At 34.8% G+C, this 25,639-nt stretch overlaps 1 protein-coding gene across 6 annotated transcripts in view; it reads left to right on the forward strand.

The window, feature by feature from the left end:
* TDRD3 (tudor domain containing 3) overlaps positions 1–25,639 on the forward strand; it is a 160,403-nt gene that overhangs the window by 57,610 nt on the left and 77,154 nt on the right. For all 6 annotated transcript variants that reach the window (XM_047720096.1, XM_047720097.1, XM_047720099.1 and 3 more), the window contains 3 exons: positions 11,535–11,695; positions 17,187–17,328; positions 25,489–25,560. In XM_047720096.1, the coding sequence (XP_047576052.1) occupies positions 11,535–11,695; positions 17,187–17,328; positions 25,489–25,560 (375 nt within the window). The remainder of the gene's footprint in view (positions 1–11,534; positions 11,696–17,186; positions 17,329–25,488; positions 25,561–25,639) is intronic.

Raw genomic sequence — 25,639 nt, forward strand, 5'->3', positions numbered from 1 at the left:
TGTTTATTTAATGAACTTATTTTATAAAATTGTAAGATTGTGAGAGGATATTAAGAGCAGTTCATCAAAGCTGTGCATTTGGTTATTGCTTCCATTTTGTACCAGATATATTTATTAGTATGTAATATACATAATATAATGTATGTATTATACATGTCATATAGATTCAATAATTTCATATATATATATATATATATTCATATTATGAGTTGTGCAATGATCTTTTTAAAATCCAGGGATACAGTTTTTAGATACCAATTATTCAGTCTTTTACTTCTTTTTACTTATATTTCTTCTTTTATTTGAAAATACATGTGAATTGCGTCAGCCAAGAATTTTATGTGCCATTGGTCACTTTTTGAACTATTAAAGAACGTCATTATCTATAAATAAATACTTTCAGTGTGTATGTTTTGTGTTTGGATAAATACTCTTACCATTTTAACACTTTGGTATTAGATAATTGTAAAAGGTATATAGTGTAAAAAGGTTTCACACATTTTCTAAGTATTAATCTGTTTATATAAATGATGGTAATCATTTTGCTGGAAAGAGCCATATGAGAATTCTAATCTACTCTCATTTTTTAGACATTTACTCAGAGAAGAGGTTCTATAAACTCAGCAATTCATTTTAATATTTAACAACACTCTGTGTCAGCAAACTTTAATTTTATTTTAATCTAAATTTCTTATGCTACAACTTAAAGTTCGTAATGTCTTCTTGATCTTCCCTCAGGGGGAATGGAGAATATCTGCTTACTTTCTCTTGAGAATAATTCTTCATATATCTGAGGACTTGTAAATGTCATTGCCACAGGTTTCTTTTGCTAAAGCTAGTTTTCTTGATTCCTTTGTTTATTCTGTCTCGAATTTTCCATTCAACTTCATTGTTCTCAGAGTTCTCTCCAGTTTTCATACATCTCTTTTTTTGGTTGTGGTAGTAGTTTTCAGACTTCATCGTATACCAGAATCACCGTGAAACTTGGATAAAACACAGATGGCCAGCCCCTCCCTTCTACCCCCGGATTCCCCTGTTTCTGATTCCATTGAATTAGGATAGAGCCTGAGAATCTGTATTTTGGACAAGTTTCCATGGGATGTTGATTCTGGTGGTCTGGGAAGCATACTTAGTAAGTTTCTGGACTATAGAATCCCAGATTAGGCAGCAATCTTGGAGAGGTCTGATGAGTACAACTGTTCTTTACAAGAAAAGTGACTAACATCGAAGCAGTAATCCTCTTTGGAGGTAGATTAAAGGAGTGTAGAGAGGAGTCTTCAGACTTCTCCCAAAAGAGGCCAAAAGTAAATGCACACATGGTGTGTATTGTTATTATATTTACTAAGTCTTGGATAATACCATTTTTAGCATTTAGGAATTTGAGGGTGGAAAGGAAAAATGGAGAGCTGATTGAACTGTGATCAGGTAAGAAAGATTGTAGGCCTGTAGTTAGAAGACAGTTAATCCTGGATACATTGAATTTACATCTTTTTTGTTCTAAGACAGATCTGGGGCCTTCAGAAAGGCATTGTCATCTGGGGTGTGAGACTGAAGTCTTAATAATTGTTTTTAGTTATCACTGTTAATTTGGAAGAAAGTAGAATGGCAAAAAGTGCAAGTAACTTAATCATTAATTAATATAATAGTTTTGTTCAGGTTCTTTTCTCTTTCCTTCCATTCTCTTAACATTGTTTTTCAGTTCCTATATTTTCTCCCTAAGGTTGCCCATAACCTTAATGAAAAGGTTTCAAACAAATTTTAAAAAATGCCGAAGGGGAATGGGGTGCCTGGGTGTCAGTTGAGTGTTTGACTCTTGCTCTCAGCTCAGGTCTTGGTCTCAGGGTCATGAGTTTAATGCCCACTCCCAGCACACTTAAAAAAAAAAAAAAAAAAAAAGTGCTGAGGGGGAAGATGACTGCTGTCTCCAGGCTTCCAAGCCCAAGCCATATCTTCCCATAGGCAGTTTATCTTTGAGGTTTAGATTATGAGAGTGGAGGGAGGTGTGGTGGGGAAGCCACCTTTGTAACTTTTTTTCTGAGTGTTTTAGAGCAGACTTTGCATTTCTTAGATATTATAAGTTCTTGGAATCTGGTGGCTTATTAGCTAAAAATCATGGAACAAAGTCATTACAAAAAAAGAAGTAAAACTATTTTTTCTACAAAACTGTTTAGTATTTTTCATATTTTTTAAGCATAATATTTTGCAGTAGTGATTTTCATACCTTAAGCCTCTGAACCAAAGTGTATAATTATAAAGTAGAGGTTATTTTAAAAATACTTCACCAGTCCAGCTACGTGATGACATTATGCATTACTGTGGAACCCTAAAAAGGAAAGACTTTCAGGTCTGTATTTATTTTTTCCTTCTAAATTTTAAAAATGACAGGTTGTATCTGCCTTTTTAAAGGTCAAACTGTGATTAAAGACCTAATTTTACAAATGGGAGGGACCCACTCAAAGCTCTAGCAGTACCGACATCAACCACAAGATGGCTTCGCTGCCTTAAAATTCAAAGTGAATGCCCTTTCACCATCAGTCTAGAAAATTAGATGTTTTTCAAAAGAAAAATAATTGAAAAAAGTTTTGTTTTAATTTAAATAAAATTATATCATGTCTTATGTATGTTAATTTATTCTCTGGTAAATAATACAATTTGTCAGTGTTACTTCTGGTGAGTTATTAAAATTAAACATGCACTCTTACTTTTCAGAACAATGGATTACTCTGAAATATTGATTTTACTTTGCTTTATTTACAAGTGTTTATTGGCAAATATTAGTAGAACTTCTGTGGAGTTTAAAAATGACTGTACTAAACAATATATAATAGGCAAATACTCTTCTGATAATTGAAAAACAAACTGTTCACCTTTTTTTTTTTTTTTTAAATTCTCCCAGAGAACAAAAAGCTAAAAAGGTGAGGGATAGAGGTGTGGAAATAGGCTAATGATACACTAGTATAAGGGTTACCTTTGACGGGGGGTCCCACAGTGTTTTCCTCATATTTCATTTGCTATAATTGCTCTGAATGATTGAATAAGAGAAATTATGTTCTGTGCTACATACTTCGATGTATAAATTGGTGCTTTTCACAGGGGATCTCAAGTTTGGAAGAACCTATTCAAGATTATGTCTATTTCTCACTTAATAAGCTTTTATAATACTCTGCTTTTAAAATGTCTGAGGAGTGGAAACTTTTAGGTCATCTTCTAGTAAAGGTACTACCATATTTAGGATTCAGAAATTTTCTTTTTACTGCTATTTATAATTTTTTTTTTACATTTATACTCTCACTGTATGTGAATATAGCTTGAAAAATTTGAGATAGGGATAAGGGACTACCTTTGCAAAGCTGTTTTTCCAGCATTCCCAGTGCATTTGACTTACTTTTTTCTTGATCTTTTTTGGTACAAGCTTCTAACTTACCTAGGAGAGCCCTGATTTCCAGCAAACTCTTCTTTTTCTTCTCCTTCTCCTCTCCTTACTGAAAATCTGCTCTGCTATATCCAGTGTTAAGCAGTTTATATGTGCTATCTTTGTAGTCTTCAGAAAAACACTGAAAACAGAAATGATTACTGCCCTCTTTTTACTGCAGAGATGAAGGAACTTCCTTAAAATCTGTCTATGCTTCCAGACAAACTATTCTGTAAATCCCCATTCATATTCCAATTCTCTCCTAATTTTCGTGACCCCTTTTGAGCAGAATTAATTTTTAAGCATCAGTATTTCCATTGGCCTTTAGACCTGTATCTGCTTTTGCTATGTAACAAATTTTGTCATAGTTTTAAAATGTGTAATAGAAAGACGACAGACTTTGGTATAAGACAGATCTCAATCTGAATCCTAATTCTCCCTCCTACTAGCTGAATGACATCTGGCAGAATACATGACCCTCTGCTCTCAGTTTTCTCATTTAAGATACACAAGTGATCCTATCACACTTTATAGATCTGGAGGTGAACAAAGGCAAATTATTTTGAAGACAGAGGAAATACTGTATTTATCAAGGAATTTTGAATGCATATTTGTGCTAAGTTCAAGGGATGCAGTGATCAACAGGACAGCCCCTGCCTTGTTGGAACACATAACCTAATGAGAGATCAAGAAACTTACGTGTTCATGTAGTGAAGTCAATATTATGTCAGAAATACTTGTGATGAAAGGGCAGCCGTCTCAGCTTGGTGAAGTGGGGAGGTTGCTTTTCTTGCTAGACTATTAGTTTTTAGAGGTGTGCTTCCCAGTGAGGTAATAGTGGGCAGATCCCCATTTGGGGGCATATTTAAAATCTTAGGATAGGAGAGTGAATGTGCGTATAGGTGTATATATACACATATATACGCACACATTAATTATATATATTATAATAATATGTATTATATAATACTATATATATACAATATATACAATGAAAAGGTTTATTGTACAAACTATAAAAACAGCTTGACAAAATCTTGACTGATAACAATACACAGAAGATAAGTATAGTGGACATTTGTGATTCCTAGAACCTGAGTTCTCTTCCTGTGTGTGAGGGAATGTCCCATCTTTCCAGTCATGGTGGTGGAGAGAATGAAAATGCCAGACACATTTTCTGCAGCCTCCATTGCAACTATGCCATGCATATGTACCTCAGCTCTGCTAGTCATCTGTAGCCTCTATGGCCTTGGGCTAATCATTCAAATAAGCAGGAACCATAGTGAATGCTCTCTGCTAATGGTAGAAGCTACAGCGAGTTTGAGTTTCTAGGGTAGTAGCTGCAGCAGTCCTGGGGTAGGTGTCCAGGGCCAGTGAGGCTGATGGAACAGGTGTACACCTAGATGCTTGGAGTGTGTTGGGTCCCATTTGTTAGAGCTCACGAACACTGATTGTCAGCATGTCTTCCTAGTTTAGAGTTCAGTAACATCTTGGTAGTTGAAATCAGCCATGGAAGTTGGCAGATGCTACAAATATTAAGGCTTCTTCTCTCCCCTCCCCATCCAGGAACTGTTGTTTTACCAACACACCGTGGCCACTAAACCATTTCTATGGTTTGATTATGAATGTTTTTTCTCTCTGTGTAGGCAACAGACCTAGTTCTTTAATTCTCCTGATATTTCTGTGAACTACCCAATGTCTTAATTTCAAAATATATGTAAACTCTTTCAACTATTTTAATGTAATATTTAACATATACAAACATATATGCTTTAAGCTTAATAATAAAGTGAGCACGTCGTAAGTCTCAGCCTGGTAGAAGAACTAGAACATTACAGCACCACTCTGCCTAGCTGGGTGTCCTAGCTCTTCCTCCCTCCCACACCAAGAGAAGATTGTTGTGAATTTTGAGTTTAACTTTACTTTTAAAAATATTTTAGTCATATGTCATTGTTCATGAACAATATATATTTTTATTTTTAAGCTTTATAAAACGTTAACATACTGTCTGCTGTAATTTGCTTCTGTCATTCAGTGCTCTGTGTCTAATAGGTGTCCATGTGGCATATATCTATTATGCATTCATTTTTCTCTTTTATATAATACCAAACTGTGTAAATATACTTCAATTTACTTATTCATTCTCCTGTTGATGGATATTTAAATGCTTTTCTTTTTCTTTTGTTTTTATAATAGATGCACTATTTTTAGAAATAAATTTGTGTATTTTTCTTGATGCATGTTTGTAAGAGTTTTTCTGGGGAACATAACCAGGGATTGAATTATTATGTTCTAGCGCTAAGCCAGTATTGAACTTTATAAGATTATGCCAAATTATTTATTAAAGTAGTTGTACCAAATTTATATTACCTTCAGTAGTATGTGTGAGACACCATTAATCTCTATCATTTGTGGCACTTGAAATGATCAAATTTTTCTAATCGTGTGGTTGTAAAATATGTCACTCTTCCTTAGGCTATTCTGTCCTTGCCCACCCCCACACTGGTATACATTTTAGAATCAAATGATCAAGTTTCTTTTCTTTTTTTTTTTTTTAAGATTTTATTTATTTATTTGAGAGAGAGGCAGTGAGAGAGAGCATGAGCGAGGAGAAGCTCAGAGGGAGAAGCAGACTCCCTGTGGAGCTGGGAGCCTGATGCGGGACTCCATCCCGGGACTCCGGGATCATGACCTGAGCTGAAAGCAGTCATCCAACCAACTGAGCCACCCAGGCGTCCCAAATGATCAAGTTTCTTAAAAGATGTTGGAGTTTTGGGGCACCCGGGTGGCTCAGTGGGTTAAGTCTCTTCCTTCGGCTTAGGTCATGATCTCAGAGTCCTGGGATCGAGCCCCAGAACAGTCTCTCTGCTCAGCAGGGAGCCCGCTTCCCCCTTTCTCTCTGCCTGCCTCTCTGCCTACTTGTGATCTTTCTCTCTGTCAAATAAATAAATAAATAAAATCTTAAAAAAGAAAAGATGTGGAGTTTTGATTGAAATTGCATTGAGTTTGCCAATCAGTTTTTTTTTTAATTATTTTTTATTAACATATAATGTATTATTAGCCCCAGGGGTACAGGTCTGTGAATTGCCAGGTTTACACATTTCACAGCACTCACCATAGCACATACTCTCCCCAATGTCCATAGCTCCACCCCCCCTTTCCCAACCCCCCTCCCCCGCAGCAACCCTCAGTTTGTTTTGTGAGATTAAGAGTCTCTTATGGTTTGTCTCCCTCCCGAGCCCATCTTGTTTCATTTATTCTTTTCCTACTCTCCAAACCTCCCACGTTTCATCTCTACTTCCTCATATCAGGGAGATCATATGATAGTTGTCTTTCTCCGATTGATTTATTTTGCTGAGCATAACACCCTCTAGTTCCATCCATGTCATCGCAAATGGCAAGATTTCATTTCTTTTGATGTGTGCATAGTATTCCATTGTATATATATACCACCTCTTCTTTATCCATTCATCTGTTGATGGACATCTAGGTTCTTTCCATAGTTTGGCTATTGTAGACATTGCTGCTATAAACATTCGGGTGCACGTGCCCCTTTGGATTACTACGTTTGTATCTTTAGGGTAAATACCCAGGAGTGCAATTGCTGGGTCATAGGGTAGCTCTATTTTCAACTTTTTGAGGGACCTCCATGCTGTTTTCCAGAGTGGTTGCACCAGCTTGCATTCCCATCAACAGTGTAGGAAGGTTCCCCTTTCTCCACATCCTCGCCAGCATCTGTCGTTTCCTGACTTGTTTCTTTTCCTGTCGTTTCTCTTCCTCTGTGAAGAGAAGAAAATACATGATACATAGCATTTGCTACTTTTTGTAGCAAGAGTTTTATCACCACGGCTGATTATAAGCTACACTATGAAATCACTGATGCCAGAATTGGGAAGAAATTTGCATAATAGGGTCTTGTGAACTGGTATGAGCTGCCTCTAGCACACTCCTAGATGTATCTCTTCATTTATTTAGTTTTTCCATAGTTTTATAATTTATGAAAGTACAGAGGTCTTGTATCTTTTGTAAGCTTTATTCCTGGAGTATTTTATTTTTGCTGCTGTAAATGGTGTTTTTAAAAAATTACTAATTTGTCTCTCTGATAATTGTCTATTGATCTTAAATTCTACTAACTTGTACTTGTTATTCTTAATATTATATCTGTATATTCTTTTATGCTTTCTTTATAAATTTGCCTTTTGTTGACATTTCACATGAGTGCAAACACACCGTATATACTCTCTTGTATCTGGCGTCTTTAACTTAGTGAATGTCAGTAGTTTGTTTCTGTTTATTGCTGATTAGTATTCCATTGTATGGATATACCACTTTCTTCTTTTCATTTACTAGTTGATGGATATTTAAACTGCTCTGCATAGTTCTCTTGTATTTTTCCACTGCTGATGAAAGTATGTTGAATGTTTTTATTAATATTACCTCTTAAGTCACTGATTGGCATCTTTACTCTCTGCTTCTGGATCAGTCCTGTTCAATATCAGTTTCATTAGTCTTTGTGAAGAATCAACACTAGTCTTTGCTAAGCTTGAATTTGTTTATTTCATTAATTTCTTTCATTAATTTCAATAATTTCATTATTTTCTTTCTTCTACCTTATTTGAGCTCAGTCTGTTGTTCTTTTCATAACTTGTTAGTTTAGCTCATTAATTTTCTTCTCTCTCTTCTAATACGAGCTATATAAATTCTCTAGAGCAGGCTTATTATTTTGTAGTCTGTTTGATAATTCCAAATTCCACAGGCCTTGAGACTTAATTTTTTTAATTTTTAATTTTTCTATGATTCTCATGCTTTATGGCTTGTTTCCTTATGAGTCTCTCGATATTTTCTTGTGATTTCATGTTTCTTGATCTGTCTATGTGGGAATTCTGGGCACCTGAATCAGCAGTGCTTTCTTCTAGAAGGAATATCTGGAGCTAGTGGGGGTGCTATGAGGTTTTGGCTAAGGTTAATTTTGCTACTTTTCCACTAACCCAAAGTTGAGGCTCTCTCAATTGCAGGGTTGTTACTGCCAGAAGCACACATAGATCTTCTCTGGCGGAAAATGTCCACTAAATTGAGATTTACTGTAGATGCCTGAATGGATAATATGACCAATGTTCTGAAATTTCTAACACTGTATATAGATTAATCTTTGTTTTTTATTATTTTCATCTAGAATTTATATCTTTTTTTACTTTGAGGTTGCCCTTGACACTAGTTGGACACAGATTTTGAGGTTAATTTTCATTTGTTATTGTGGATGCCTTTAGATGATTTTATTTATTTTTTAAAGACTTATTTATTTTAGAGAGAGAGAAAAAGAGAATGCAGAAGCAGGGGGAGAGGCAAAGGGAGAGGGGAAAGCAGATTTCCCACTGAGCGTGGAACCCAAAGCTGGATTTGATCTCATGATGCCTAGATCTTAACCTGAACCAAAATTAAGAGTTGGATGCTCAACCAGCTGAGTCACTTAGATTCAGAATTTAAAGTTAGGATTTATAATCTTAGAACTATAGCATTTTATCCTACTATTTGTGTTTTATTTAGGTCCCATACTTCTAGTATTTTGTTTACTACAGAGTATAATAAGCTGAATTTTGTAAATATAATAATGAAAATATTCATTATATCTGTTGGCTTACATATAGAACATTTCTGAATTGTGGAATAACTAATATTGAGGCTTGATAATTCTCCTGGAGAAGTGACCATGAAAAGATTGTAGACTCTTCTAAGAAGAGTCTAATAAATAGTACCTCCTTTTCTGCTTTGCTTTTGAATCAGTTGAGAAGTAAAGTGTGGGAGATGTGGGCCAAAATATCAACTTTATTATCAATGAAAATTACTTTGAAGGATGTGATTTAGTGGGAGAGGTGAATGGACTAACTGAACCACAAACCAGACAGACTTAGACACTCCTTCACAGTAGTGTCAATCCAGTGAAGAGCCTGAGAAAATACCTCAGAGTTCCTAGCTAGATCCCAATAAAAAGAAGGGTGAGGATGAGCCCAGTTTGAGCCCAGTATATACGGTATATTTTTCCCAATCAGATAAGTCATTCCATGAGTGGGTATATTCATTTCCTAAGGTTCCTGTAACAAATTACCACAAACTTGGTGGCGTGAAACACAAAAATTTATTCTCTCGCAGTTCTGTAGGCCAGAAGTCTAGAATCAATGTCTTAGCAGGGATGTAGGACTCTGTAATTCCATAAAGATACATTGCGATCTGTATTTCATGTGACCAAGTTAGAGTGCCCTTGTCATGCTGAATAAGAAATCCTAGCAAAGTTTAATTTCTTTCTTACTAAGAATTAAACAGAAGCAAAAGTTTTCCTGTCAATATTCAATGGATGTGCTCTCCCTAAAATACAAGTGTCTCACTTTGGAACGCATAGATCTAGATCATCGATCATCTAATAGAACTTTTTGTAGTGATGTAGGTAGTTTATATCTGTGTTGTCCAGATACAGAACATTTGAAATATGGATAATGTTACTCAAGAGTTGCATATGGTTGAAATATGGATAATGTTACTCAAGAGTTGAATTTTAAATTTCACTTAATTTAAATATAAATTTAGGTAGTCGCATATGGTTGGACAGCACAAGCTGTATATTCATTAATGTCTAAGCTAAAAATATTAGGAGTAGAAAAATAAAAGAGGATGGTAAACATTATAATAACTATAACCTGTCTATAGTTTAATTTAAATGTCCTTATTTTAATGACATTAACAAAGCAAAAGAAAAAGTTCATCCTGAATTTGCAGTTTATCTGTACTTATTAAAGATTTTGGACTTGTTTTAAGTTGGAATTTTTTTTTGTAACTGAAAATTAGATGAAATTTTAGTCTCTTTTTTCTAATTATATTCTTTAGGACTAAATATATATCAAAATTATTTCTCTATAGGCAAAATACTGGTAAATATGAAGTAGAAATTTGTTAATTAGGGACATGCTTACTCAAGAAATTAAGTGTAAATGTCAATCATTTCACATTTTTCTTTGCTGAAAATATAAATTATATTATTATGCACAGAAAGATTTTACTTAACACTATGTAACAAAAAAGTAGCCTTTTTTTTCCTTTGTAGGTATGATACTACTGAAAGGTATAATATTTTATAATGTAGAAAATGTCACTTTGTAATAAAGTTATTTTTCAGCCATGTAAACAGATTTACCAGCATTTCCCAATTATATCAGAGGCATTTTGTTATATAAAATTTGTAAGAGCTGATTAGTCCATCAATTTTATTTTTGGCTTTGATTGAAATGTGGCCAGAGAGAGCATTTCTTCTCTTTAGTGCCAGGCATGTAATTCAGCATTAGATTTAAATTTACTTAAAAAGATAATGTGAAAATACATCCAGTACAGCTCACACTTTTTGAACTTTATATTGTTTAAATTTTGGAGTATTGTATTCTTCATTAATGCCAGAAGAGGGCATGCTTTAAACCTGCTGTTTTTAAACAGTATATACTCCTTCCAACTGATGGTGGTACGTTGATGTCCCTTAAAAAATTACCAAGTTCTTAGGGATGCCCGGGTGACTCAGTGGGTTAAGCCTCTGCCTTTGGCTCAGGTCATGATCCCAGGGTCCTGGGATGGAGCCCTGCATCCAGCTCTCTGCTCAGCAGGGAGCCTGTTTCTCCCCTGCCACACTCCCCTGCCTCTCTGCCTACTAGTGATCTCTCTCTCTCTCTGTCAAATAAATAAATAAAATCTTAAAAAAAAAATTACCAAGTTCTTTAATTCCAAATTGTCCCTTAATGTACATGGAAGAAGGTGGGGGGGGGGGTGCATAAGAGTAATTTAGAGCACGTAATACTAAAAACATCTATTAATACCTTTAATCCAGAAATAAAACTTGGTTTTCCTCAGGTTTTCTCATTACTTTCTGAAAATGCATTCAGAATTAATGAATTCGGGAGACCCTTTTGAAGTTTTATCTTTAAATCCCCCCAAATCCTGATGTATGTTATGTAATTTTACTTTTGACCTTATTTAATTGAAATTATTATAAATCATGAAGTATGACCATTAAGGAAGAGGGAAACAGAATAAATGAAAAATAATGCCATGGCTAGAAAGTGATATTTATTCCTTTGTATTTTGACAGCTTGAAGGTCCATGTGTTTTGCAAATTCAAAAAATTCGCAATGTTGCTGCACCAAAGGACAATGAAGAATCTCAGGCTGCACCAAGAATGCTGCGTTTGCAGATGACTGATGGGCATATAAGTTGCACAGCTGTGGAATTTAGTTATATGTCAAAAATAAGGTGATTGACACTTTAATTTCTGTATTTGTTGAAGTGTGAAGGTGCTATTCAAAATGGATTTTGTTTTATGAATTTTAGAAAGAAGTAATGAACTATTATAAGTGCCTGTTACGATTTTTTCAAAAGAAAGTAAAGAATTTATATTCCTACTTCATCTGTATAGGAAAATAGGAATGGAGTTACTCTTTCCTTAAATGTTAATTACTTTTAAAAAAATTCAAGGTGGCTTTGTATGGAAAGTAATCATTTTTGTTTTTTTCAGTAAATTTTAGGTCAGAAATTTCCAGGAACAATTTCTCTGAATATGTTACCATTTCTTCTTCAGCAGCTGTGTCCATCACACTAGAAAAGTTTTATAGACTAATGAATTTTCTTAGGAAATGATTGAAAGTAGAGACATGTGCCATTCTACTTTCTGAGAGGACAAGGAACTCCATAAGGAGTTTTTATGAGAACTTTTTATTTTTATTTGCATAAATTTGATGTGTAACATTGTGTAAGTTTAAATCATATAGCAATTTACTTTGATACCCTTATATATTATCCCTAATGTAACAATATTTATCACATTGTATAATTATAGCATAATATTGTTGTCTGTGTTTATTAGACTGTGTATTAGATTTCTGTGGCTTATTACAAATTGGTACCCTTAAACTGCTTTAATCTTATCCCTCCCCACCATTTCCTGGTAGCCACCATTTTATTCTTTTTACAGATTTAACTTATTTGGATTCCACATATAAATGATATCATATAGTCTTTCTCTACCTGAATTATCTTGCTTAGCATAATAGTTTAAGGTCCATTCATGTTGTTGCAAATGGAAAGATATTCTCCTTTCTCATGCTGAATAATATTCCATTGTATATATACCACATCTTTTTTATCCATTCATTCGAGTTGTTTCCAAATCTTGGCTATTATGAATAATGTTGCAGTAAACATGAGAGTATGTATTTCTGGTCAAAATCTTGCTTTCATTTCCTTTGGGTATATACCCAGAAATGGAATTGCTAGATTATATGGTAGATCTATTTTTAAGTTTTTGAAGAATCTACATATTGTTTATCATAGTGTTTGAACCAATTTACATTTCTACCAACAATGTATGAGTTCCCCTTTCACCACATCCTCGCCAGCATCTCTTGTCTTTTGTGTTCTTGATGAAAACCAATCTAGGAGAAGTAAGGTGATAGCTTATGTGGGTTTGATTTGCATTTCCCTGATGAGTAATAATGTTGAGTAGCTTTCACCTGCCTTTTGGTCATTTTGCGGTCCTCTTTGGAAAAATGTCTGCTTAGTTCTTCTCATTTTTGAATCAGATTTTTTTTTATTATGTTGATAGAGTTCTTCATATATTTTGGATATTAATCCCTTATCCAGTATATGGTTTGCAAAAATTATCTCCCATTCTGTACATTTTCTTTTCATTTTCTTTCTTTTTGTGCAGAAGCTTTTGAGTTTGATGTAGTTCCATTTATTGATTTTTGCTTTTGTTGTTGTACTTTTGGTGTCCTGTCCACAAAATCATTGCCAAGACCAATACTGATAAGCTTCTTCTCTGTGTCTTATTCTGGGAGCCTTAGGTAGCAAATTTTATATTAAAGCCCTTGATCCATTACAACTTAATTTTTGTGAGTATTGTGAGACAGGGGTCCAATTTCATTGTTCTGTGTGTGTTTCTATGAGAAACTTTTTAGAGGTGGCATTCCTGTTGGGATGGAGAAAAGCAATGAGAAGGAAGGGGGAAATGTTTCCTTTAACATCAGTGTCCCCACTATTCGGTTTGAGCAATTTTCAAGGTGGGCATTTTCATTGGACATTTGTAGTGGTGTTCTAAATGCTCATGTTTGCTCCTCTGGGTCCTTTGAGCTTCCTCACTTAATGTAAACTCCTAGACCATATATCTCTCCTCAGTGAACATTTAACAAGAGTTTAGCATTTGCTGTGTTCTAGCCCCTTTATCTGGTGCTAGGGCACAGAAGTAAAAAAAAAAAAAAAAAAAAAAGTTTAGATTTTTGCCCCCAAATAGCTCCTCTGCTAATGAGGTAGGTACATAAGCATATAAGTTATAATAAATATGTCAACTAAAAGGATAGGAGTTGGGATGCCTGGGTGGCTCAGTCAGTTAAGTGTCTACTCAGCTCAGGTCATGATCTCAGGGTCCTGGGATGGAGTCCCGCATCAGGCTCCTTGCCCAGCAGGGATCCTCCTTCTCCCTCTGCCTGCCATTCTCTTGCCCTTTCTCTCCCTCTCTCTGACAAATAAATAAAATCTTAAAAAAAAATTGAAAATAAAAAAAAGAATTAGGTGTCTAGAGAATTTACTCTACTGGGGGGAGCCAGGAATAAGACTTAAAATATGAGTATTTCGAGAATAGTGAGGGGGGAATAGTGCGTGCAGAGACTTGTTGTCCCGAAAACAAATGAGTGAAAAGTTCCATTTGGAAGAGCTTTGGTGATTAGGGGTGGTGGTATATGGGAAGAAATGTGATTGGTTGAGGCCTTTAAGCCATGCTCAATAATTTCCCTTCTTTTTATTCTTTCTTCAATCTGTATCTGCCTCTGGTAAAGGGAGTGTCTTCCTTAGAAGATATATATTTGTCTAAAATACTGATTTTTTTTTAAAAAGATTTTATTTATTGAAAGAGAGAGAGTACAAGCAGGTAGAGTTGCAAGCAGAGGAAGAGGGAGAAGCAGACTCCCTGGCGGGCACAGAGCCAACATGGGGCTTGATGCCAGGACCCTGGGATCATGACCTGGGCTGAAGGCAGTCGCTTAACCAACTGAGCCACCCAGGTGCCCCTGAAATGCTGGTTTTTATATACAAAGCAGGTTTTATTGATTTTGCATTTTGGTTTTGTTGTTGTTGTTGTTGTTGTTGTTGTTTTAAGTAGGCTCCACGTTCAGCATGGAGCCCAGTGCAGGGCTTGAACTCACAACCCTGAGATCAAGACGTGAACTGAAATCAGGAGTTGGACATTTAACTGACTGAGCCACCCAGGTGCCCCTGTTGTCTTTTCGAAGAGTGGAAGGGTTCCTACTTTCGTGGTGAAAGACAGCCTCTCCTCCTTTGACAAATTCAGTCAAACCCCCTACAAAGGAGTTCACAAATAATTCAGAAAGACTTGCTGTGCAAGACTTGACTTGTCTGATTTTACTGCTCTGTATTTCTCTGAGCTAAATGAAGACACAAGATCGTCCAGGAAGGAGGGTCCCTTATGTTGTTAACTGTTTTCTTTTGTTAAATTTATTGCAATTTGACAATTGAAAAAACAAAATACTATCACTTGCTCATTGACTCATCATCCAAATAGCATGCCTACTTTTGTTGCTGTGAAAGCAACAGCCTGCAGAAATGTTTTTACATGTGAATATCTGGGAGACTTTTATCAAAGTAATTGGTTAGTGGTTAGCTTAGAAGCAAAGTAGAATAATTCAGTAGAGAGGATACACCAGGATCTGATATGGACTGTGTTGTCTTCAGTGGACATTACATTTCTTTGGGGTGCTTTTTTCAGTTCTTCTGTTCTACTTCCTGATTGGCTTCAACTTTTAAACACCCAGTTCTCACTGTTTTTATGTTTATTTGTCTTGCATTGCATTGCATTGAAGAGAGAGTAGAGGCATTTTGGGGTGCCAATAAAAATAGTAATTAAATCAAAATATGCTCTCTGAATAAGGGTTAGGGCCTTGACAGCAATGTGTATTAAAAATTATATTAAAATTTTAACATCTATTTACCCTTTTGTGGGCATAGAACTATCATTTAATCTGGTGAGTGGGACTTTTGATCAGTTATCCTAATGAAATTTTAAGTACATCTTCAAATAATTTGACAACTTTTTCTCTTAACCTATTGAGAGTTTGAGAAAGGTACAGTAACTTCATACAAAAATTAGTTTATCATTTGTTTTCAGATTAGCTTTTAATTTTCAAGTTATATTATCACAACTTAAATGTCCCTGTAATTTGCATCCAGTCTTTTAAGTTCTTATGTAGTTTCTTTTATTGCTAATTTATGTTTCTGGATTTTCATTGCATTTTTCAACTTCATCAATTTGTAAGAAATTATTGGCTAAAAATGGTTTTGAAGTATAAGTCTTATGTAAATGATACAATTCAATAATTAGAGTAGTTTCTTTAAAGTAAAGAGTGTAGCATCCTGTAGTTGAAACTTTTTTTGGAACAGAGTTATGAAAATCTGGATCTGCTGATTGCCTAAAATTGAGAAAAACTTCTTCACTTAGTGTAACTGTATTCAACTGTTGCTGATACTGAAGTCTGATAAATATTGTCCTTAGTTATTTACCACCACAGAGCTCTCCACTTAAGGGTTAGGTTAGGTATGGCTGTTCATGACCATTTGTTCCATGAATTACATGTGATGACAAAGCTTGAGATCCTCAGAATAGTTTTTACCAGATAATGTCTTGCTTTCTATGAGATCTTTGAGGCTTTAAAAACAGGTGGATTCTATTTCTTCTTGTTAATAACTGTTTTAAAATCATCTTTTTTTCAAAATAGACCAATGATATTGATGCTTTCCACTGATTTTGCTGTTGCATATATCAGCACATGGTGAATATTCCGAGCTTTAAAAATGTGGACAACATGAAACCATTTCAGACTTATTTTCTAATTTGTTCTAAGTATTCGAGAATGGTCTTTACTCCTATTGAGAGTACTTTATCCCTTGCCGCATATGCAAAGAGATGGGATGGGACTCAGTATCTATGCTTTTATTTTAGGATAAATCTCAGTAATGAGATGGTTCCTTCCACTATTTCTTCTAGCAAACAATTGGTAGGGGTATAAACATTTCCTCTCTGGTTTTTGTAAAATGGATCATGGTGTACTGTTTGCCTTAAGTCTAATAATATTTAGCCTATTACAGACAAGTTCTTTTAAGATTAAATTAAACTAAATTAAACTCATTTGATCTTTAACTAGATGGTTAACAAAAAAGAGCATTGTTTATATGCATTATGGTAGCTCATAAAGATGTAAAATTTCTAGGATTATTACTGGTCAGATATCTTTTTGTGTACTGAAACTTAATTTTGCACATAGTATATCTTTGCAATGCATTGTCAAAGCTCACAGGGAAAAATGACAGATCTTTTCTTTGTACAGCATGTTGTATACACCATGAGAAGGTACTTTCATAACTCTTATTTACAAATTTCTGAGGTGTGATTTTTATTGTCCACATTGTGGGGGTTTTTTTGTTTTGTTTTGTTTTGTTTTGTTTTTAATGGGGAAACTGAAGTTCATTTGTCAGTAAGGTAAAAAGTGACAGCCTTGGACCTGGTCTTCTGACGTCTTACCTATACGTAATCTATTTGCACTGTATAGCCAGTGTCTCCTGAAAAAAAAGTGTATGAGTGTGTTTTGAAGAACTTGACCAGATTCAGGACTAAATTTGAGTTTGGGGAAGGAGCTTCAGTGTGTTTTAACTATTTTTTTTTTTTTCCTCCTTTCTTTAGCCTGAATACACCACCTGGAACTAAAGTGAAGCTCTCAGGCATTGTGGATATAAAAAATGGATTCCTGCTCTTGAATGACTCTAACACTACAGTTCTTGGTGGTGAAGTAGAACACCTTATTGAGAAATGGGAGTTACAGAGAGTAAGTGTAAACTAAGAAAAATGGCTTGAACTTTTAAAAAACTTCACTTTTTTTATTGCATTCTGTGTTTTAAGGAGATTGTCCCATAATGAACAGTAAAACTAGTCTCTTGTGTCAGAGTTGAATCAAATGGAAGACAGTGATCTTTACAGAAAACTATCTAACTTTATCTATTCTATCTATTCTTTGTCTTGAGCAGATGTCATTTTTCAGTATTTACTACATTTTATTACATATTTTAAAAAGTAATTCTTTACTGACAAGTTTTCAAAACTCCCAAGATACCATTTCTAAACTATGTATAATGTATCTGTGTATAATTATGCAAAAAAAGTCTTTGTGAATATACATGTATATAATGTGTATTTGTCTTAATGTACAACCACGCATATATACAACTGAAAGCAAGTTGTATGTATAGATTTTCACATTAATGGAGAGATCATTATTACGTTGTCTTCCTAGGCATGTTAATTGGTGTTTTCCCCATTTATATTGGTGATATCTTCATTCTCCTAGTCATCTAGGTTATCTAGTGATTTTTGTCTCTGGTTTGCTTCCAGCAATGAATTCTATAGATCCACTGCAGTCAGACCTTAAATTGGTCCTTTGCTCTCCAGGTCCATTGCTGTTGCTATAGTTTGTTTTTGTTTGTTTGTTTGTTTAGCCTATTTTTTAAATTTTTAAAAATATTCACAACTCGATTACTTTAAGTCTTTTGCATCTCTCGCCTGAACTATTGCAGTAGCCTTTTCGCTGGTCTCTCCATATACCCTTTCACCATCTTCTAATTTATTGTATTTATTTCTTCAAGATTATCTTCCTTCAGCATCACTCAGAACACAACATACCCTGCTTTTATTTCAAATGCCTTAATTTGGCATTCGAGGCTGTTTACAATCTAGCCCTGGTTCCAGTTTTCCTTTTTAACTTTCTAAATTATTTTACATGGATTTTGTTCTAGCCAAATGGAACTACTTACTCTTTCTTTGATTCTCTATGCTTTCCTGAGTTATACTTTTGGGGGAAAAAAGCTTTTCCCACATTTATATTATTTATCTTGTTTTCTTTCTCCTGATCCCTGCATGGCCAAATTGTCCCCACACTTTTATACCCTGGTCAAATGCTTGCTTCTTTACCAAGTGAAGTAGTTTCTCCTTATGAAATTCTTGGACCATTTTATTTGTATCAGGAAGCATATTATTTTTTACTTAACACTAAAATTATGTTTACTTAACTTCTTTAATAGATTGCAAGCTTTTTGAGGTCAGAATTGTTTGTGCCTTTTTTCAATTCTTTGAATATTTATTGAACAGTCTGTAGTATTGTGCTGGGCTCTTGAATCAGTATACCATCTAATTCTAACAGTCTTATGAGGGAATATTATGTCCATGTAGATTAGAAAATGGACTTAAAGAACTGTTAAATAATGTATTTTATGATTAGAGACTAGTAGGTGATAGATCTCAGACTTCCGGTATCTCTAAAGCAGAGCCCTGATCCTTACATACAAAAAACATTATAACGAATGATTGTGGAATGAGTTAAGCTACAAAGCCCATAAAACTAACTACTCTTTGATAAAATTGATGTTCTTATGCTACCCTCAAATCTTGCCTGTTACCTAGAATGAGCCAAGGGGCCTAGCAATAGAAGCTTTTGCTATTTTATGATACGTTATTCTTTTCTATTTTCATAGTTTGAAAGTGCCTCTTTTCGGGAAGTAAATAGTAAAGAAATTTAGGGATATTTTTTATTCCTTAGGATTCATTACTTATGATAGTAATGTGCTACATTTAGGCCTGCAGTACTATGCAGTATAAGATAATGTTCCATAACTGCATTGTTTAGTTTAAAATGTTCAAAAGCAAGTAATTCAGAAATGGCTTGATACTTTTACATAAATAGCCACGTTTATGAACTTTGAATTTCCTAGAGAAATCCCACTCATTTCATATCGCTCTATTCACAAGTTAATAAATTATTTTTTTTATTATTAGAGATTTTAAAAAATGTGGTAAGATGCTTTCAAGTCAGACCAGTACCTTAAATTATTTACCCAACCCCAGCTGGCGAACTACTTCACTAACTATAAGTCAGTTAAACATTTCTAGAAACTTCCTCACCCCTAGAATATACACTACATATGCATACACACACACAGTAGTAGTTTGGTAGTTGTCCTTGTAATGTTTTATTATATTGTGTTTGCATTTTGTTTCCTGAAAGCTGTGTTATTTTTCTTGTTAGGAGGCAATAAAAATTTACATTAAAAAGCGTTAAAAAACATCTTAATACGATTATAGTTCTCTTTGGTTTCATAGTTGTTGTTGCTGTTTTGATTTGGTAACCATAGTGATGTAGAAATCATGGAGAATTCAATTACTTAAGCATCTGGCAGGTGGTACACTTAGAAATTAGATGTACACAAAGAAACCATAAACCATAGAGTTAATTTTGAAAGAGGGCCCTAACTGTTTTATAAAATAAATAGGGGACATTGGGCAGTATTTATTTATTTATTTAAGATTTTATTTATTTGACAGAGAGAGAAACAGTGAAAGAGAGAACACAAGCAGGGGGAGTAGAAGAGGGAGAAGCAGGCTCCCAGCTGAGCAGGTCCTGCCTCTATCCCAGGACCCTGAGATCATGAACTAAGTGGAAGGCAGAAACTTAATGACTGAGCCACCCAGGTGCCCCACTGGGTAGTACTTAAACCATGTGCAGGTGTTATAGCTATAAAAAATTGGTAATAGGTGATGAAAAGAAAAAAAACTCAAACCTCAAAATGTTTTGTATGTTGGACAAAGAAGTTTTAGAGATTTCTAAACCAAATGTAATTTACCAAGTAATGTCGTTTCTGTAACATTTTAGTGTCCCTCAGCCTGTTCCCATGACAGATCTGGGTTAGTTATTTTCTTTGGTATGTATGTATGGTAATGTATGCATAACATAAAATTTGACATTTTAACCATTTTAAGTGTAAAATTCAGTGGCTTTAAATACATTTATATTGTTAATACAACTATCACAACCATCCATATCTAGAATTTCTGTCTTCCCAAACTTGGACTGTATACCCAAGAAATAAATTCACAACCCTCCTACAGCCACCCCTGGTCTCTGGTAGTCACCATTCTACTTTCTGTCCTTATGAATTCAACTACTCTAGGTACTTCATATAAATGGAATCATAGGATATTTGGTCTTTAATGTCTGACTTATTTCACTTGCATAATGTTTTCAAGGTTCAGCCATGTTGCAGAATGTGTCAGAATTGTCTGGCTTTTTAAGGCTGAACACTATGCCATTTGTGTGTGTGTGTATACACATTTTCCTCATTCATCCATGGATGGACATTAGGGTTGTTTCTATTGGCTAATTGTGAACAGTGCTGTTATGAACTTGGTTGTGCAAATATCTTTTCAGGTTTCTGCTTTCAGTTCTTTTGGACATGTAACCCAGAAGTAGAATTACTGTCATAGGGTAATTCTGTGTTTAATTTTTAGAGTAACTGCCATATTGTTTTCAGCAGTGATTATACCATTTTATATTCCCATTAGCAATGCACAAGAGATCTGATTTCTCTACATCCTTGCCAATCATTTTTATTTTATCTTATTTTTATAATAATCATCTTAATAGGTGTGAAGCAAAATCTCATTGTAGTTTTGATTTGCATTTCCTTAATTCTAAGTGATATTTAGTAGCCTTTCATAGGCCATTTGTTTATCTTCTTTGGAGAAATGTTTAAGTCCTTGTCCTTTTTTTAACTTGTTTGTTTAGTTTTTTATCATATGAATTCTTGGTATTTTCTGGATATCAGTTCTTTTTTTTTTTTTTTAAAGATTTTATTTATTTATTTGACAGAGAGAGATCACAAGTAGACAGAGAGGCAGGCAGAGAGAGAGAGGGAAGCAGGCTCCCTGCTGAGCAGAGAGCCCAATGCAGGCCTCGATCCCAGGACCCTGAGATCATGACCTGAGCCGAAGGCAGCGGCTTAACCCACTGAGCCACCCAGGCGCCCTGGATATCAGTTCTTTAACAGATGTATGACTTACAAATATTTTTTCATATTTGTGAGTTGCCTTTTACTCTGTCAGTAGTGTCCTCTGATGCATAAAAGTTTTTAATTTTCGTGAAGTTTAATTTCATGGTTTTTTCTTTTGTTACCTGTGCTTTTGGTGTCACATCTAAGAAATCATTGCTAAATCCAGGGTCCTGAAACTTCGCTTCTCTGTTTTCTTTTAAGACTTTCATGGGTTTGAATTTAGTATTTGATCCATTTTAAATTAATGTTTTATATGATACAAGTTAAGGGTCCAATTTCATTGTTTTGCATGTGGATACCCATTTTCCCAGCACCATTTCTCTCCTCCCAATGAATGGTCTTGTCCACCCTCATCAGAAATTATTTGACCATATATGCAAGCAGGGGTTTATGCTGGGTCCCTTATTCTTTTATAACATATGTGTGTCTTTATGCCAGTACCATGCTATTTTGATTATAGTAATGTGTGGTAAGTTGTATAATTGAGAAATGTGAGGCCTTTTTCAGATAGTTATGGCTATTCACAGTCCCTTGAGATTCCATATGAATTGTAGGATGAATTTTTCTATATCTGCAAAAAAAAGTTTTTGGGATTTTGATAGGGATTGCATTGAATCTCTAGACCACTTTGAGTAATATTGACATCTAAACAATATTCTTTCAATCCATGACCACAAGGTATCTTTACATTTACTGTTATCATCTTTAATTTCTTTCAGCATTTTTTATAGTTTTCAGTCTATAGGTTTCTTAAGTTTATCCCTAAGTATTTTTGATGCTATTATAAATGGAAGCTTAAAACTTGCTCTTGTTTTTCATTCATTCTGGTTCCCAGTAATGACTTTAGGGAATTCATATGTTGGTTTCTGGAGCCTCTTTTCTCTGCAGGTCCCTCTTTTACAAAACTCTGCCCTACAACTTCAAGTTGCGTCAGCCTGCCTGTATTATGAAATTCATTTTCTCAATGTTACTCTCTGTGCTCTCTATCGGCATCATATTTCTGAGCAGAAATGCTGAGCTCATCATTTTTTTTCTTTCTTTCTTTCAGGGATTATAGTCCTGCAATACTTATTGTTCTATGCCTTAAAACGTTGTTTCTTGGGGTGCCTGGGTGGCTCAGTGGTCTAAAGCCTCTGCCTTCAGCTCAGGTCATGATCTCGTGGTCCTGGGATCGAGCCCCGCATCGGGCTCTCTGCTCGGCAGCGAGCCTGTTTCCTCCTCTCTCCCTCTCTGCCTGCCTCTCTGCCTACTTGTGATCTCTGTCAAATAAAATCTTAAAAAAAAAAAGTTGTTTCTTACATCTTGTCCAGATTCCTACTTGTTTATAGAGGGAGATGAAGTCTGACTTTTGTGCATTTGTCAGGATGAGAAGGAGAAATCCTATGTTTGAATTATATAATGTATACTGAGAGATGGCATTATTAGCAGCTTATGTGAGCTTTTTGAGGAAATTATAGTGTAAATTGAAATGAGTGATGTTTAAATAATCCTATTCTTATATCTAAACTGAAGCTGAGAAAAGGACCCTAGATAATTGTATGCATTTGCTGTTTTTTTAAAGTAGTTTAAAATCTTAAGCATAGCTTGTAAAGAAATATGAAATTCTTATACAGTTCAAATTACTCTGCTTAATCAACTGAATAGTATTACTGCCTTTACTCTTAGCATTCTTTTTTTAAAGATTTATTTATTTATTTGAGAGAGAGAGAGAGAGAAAGCGTGAATGGGGGGAGTGGCAGAGAGAGAGAGAAACTCAAGCAGACTCCCCACTGAACACGGAGCCCAATGTGGTGCTCCATCTTATAAGCTGGACCATCTCTTAAGTTGGACACTTAACCAACTGAGCGACCCAGGCACCCCTAGTCTTAGTATTCATTATATAAATTACCTAAAATGCATAGCATTCTTTATACAATTTGGGAACTCTAGAACATGTTTGAAAAGTGCACATGATGATTTTTTTAAAACTTCTTTGCACCCACTATTTAACAACATATTTTAAACATAGCAATTTCTAATGATAATTATTAAAGGTGCACAAAAAATTTAAAGTTGAAAAGATGTATTAAATGACAACTAGTGCTTAACAGACATTTGTTAACACCTCAAAAATAAAACAGATAAGAGGAATTGACTGAAAGGAGTCCTTCAGATGATTCCTTGTGATGTTTTCGAAAGATTTTATGATGTGAGAAATTGTTTTACTAGGAGGATCTTTTTTCCCCATTTTTATAATGCACTGTTATCTCTCTAGTCTTAAATGCAAGAAGGAGATAAAGGAAACCGAAATTGGTGGGGTTTGAAAGCTTATTTTTATTAAAGAACAGTGGGCTGATTACTTCTTCAAAGTATAAATTGATTTGAAAAACAAGACTTTATTGAGGGAATTTTACCGTAATTTAAAGTAACCTCCATATCAGAAACTATAATAATATGATCTCTTTAAATAATTAGAAATCACTTTTATCATAAGTATCCCTAAGAACTGTTGCTAATCACACTTTGACACCAACTGTATGTACTTTCCACACCTAGCAATTCTCTGCTTCTCTATAGACACCACATGGATATCCTAAAATTTAATTCAATTTTGACACTACCTGGAGTTAGTACAGACCCCACAGCTTAAGGACTCAATCTCACAAAATTAGTCCACCACTTCAGATGCCAGTTGCAAATAGTGGGTCCCCAGGTTGCCCACACTTCAGTCCAGAGTGGTTACAAATTGGGGATACTCATGACTCCCTGCTCAGTTTTGATAATTTGCTATAATGGCCCACAGAATTCAGGGAAACGCTTAACTTACTATTACAGGTTTATGATAAAGGATATTACAAAAGATACAAATGAACAGCCAGATGAAGAAGAAGTACAAGGTCTAGAAGGGTCCCTAGCTCAGGAGTTTTGTCCTTCTATAATTGGGTGTGTTCTACCCTCCCAGCACATGGATTTGTTCACGGGCCTGGAAACTCTCTGAACCTCATTGTTTAGGGTTTCAGAGGAGATGCGTTATATAGGCATAATTGACTAAACCACTGGACATTGGTGATTAGTTCTTCTAATTTAAATTACTCTAAGAAGGTCTTCTACCTTCTTTTTTGTTGTTGTGTGTGTGTGTGTGTGTGTTTAATTTTTTTTTAATAAACATATAATGTATTATTAACCCCAGGGGTACAGGTCTGTGAATTGCCAGGTTTACACACTTCACAGCACTCACCATAGCACATAGCCTCCCCAATGTCCATAACCCCACCACCCTCTCCCTACCACCACCACCCACCCCCGCCCCTGGGCAACCCTCAGTTTGTTTTGTGAGATTAAGAATCTCTTATGGTTTGTCTCCCTCCCAGTCCCATCTTGTTATCTTCTACCTTCTAATCACATTATTGGTGCCTCTAGCAACCAGCCCCCATCCTGGAGCTACTGGGGGGACCCATCTATAGTTGTCTCATTAGCATAAACTCTGGTATCCTCAAAGAAGCTTATTATGAGTAACAGAAAATGCTCCTCTCACCCCTATCACTCAGGAAGTTCAAAGAGTTTTAGGAGCTCTGTTCCAGGAACTGGGGAAGAGGACCAAGTGTGTGTGTATGTATATATATATATATATATATATATATATATATATATTTTTTTTTTTTTTTTTTTAATCATACCATCACAAGTATGTTGTTTGCTAATAGTTTTTGCGTCTGTTTTACGTCTAAAAATTTATTTTGAAGATCATTTCCAGGTAATGTTTTCTGTCAGATTATAGTTTAATATACTTTAAAGTAAAATTCTTATTACCAATGTTTGTTGTCTTGAATTTACCCCTTGTTGAGGAGGGTTTTGTTTTGTTTTGTTCTTTTTAACTAGTTAAGTTTTCCTTTTATGGGAGCAGCTTAATAGGTGTTTCTAAAAATTGTATTTGAATGTGTAGTTTAGTATGGGGTGGTGAGAGGAGAACGTTTGCCTAGTTATTGCCTAATTACATAAAATATTTTATGTAGTTTGAAATAATTTATAGAAGGCTTTTTTTCCTGTTCTGTATAATCTACTAAAGTAAGTGGATTCCTGGTACATTGTAAATGGTATAATTTCTCTTTTGTGACTCGCTTTTCTCACAGAGCTTGTCAAAACACAATAGAAGTAATATTGGAACTGAAGGTGGACCACCTCCTTTTGTGCCTTTTGGACAGGTAATGACTTTAATGTTGGCAGATGAATTTTAATCAGCAAAAAATTGTTTTTCATTTGTATTCAAACTTACTTAGTTTT

The sequence above is a fragment of the Lutra lutra genome, chromosome 3 (assembly GCF_902655055.1).
Source record: "Lutra lutra chromosome 3, mLutLut1.2, whole genome shotgun sequence".
In the NCBI taxonomy this organism is placed as follows: Eukaryota; Metazoa; Chordata; class Mammalia; order Carnivora; family Mustelidae; genus Lutra; species Lutra lutra.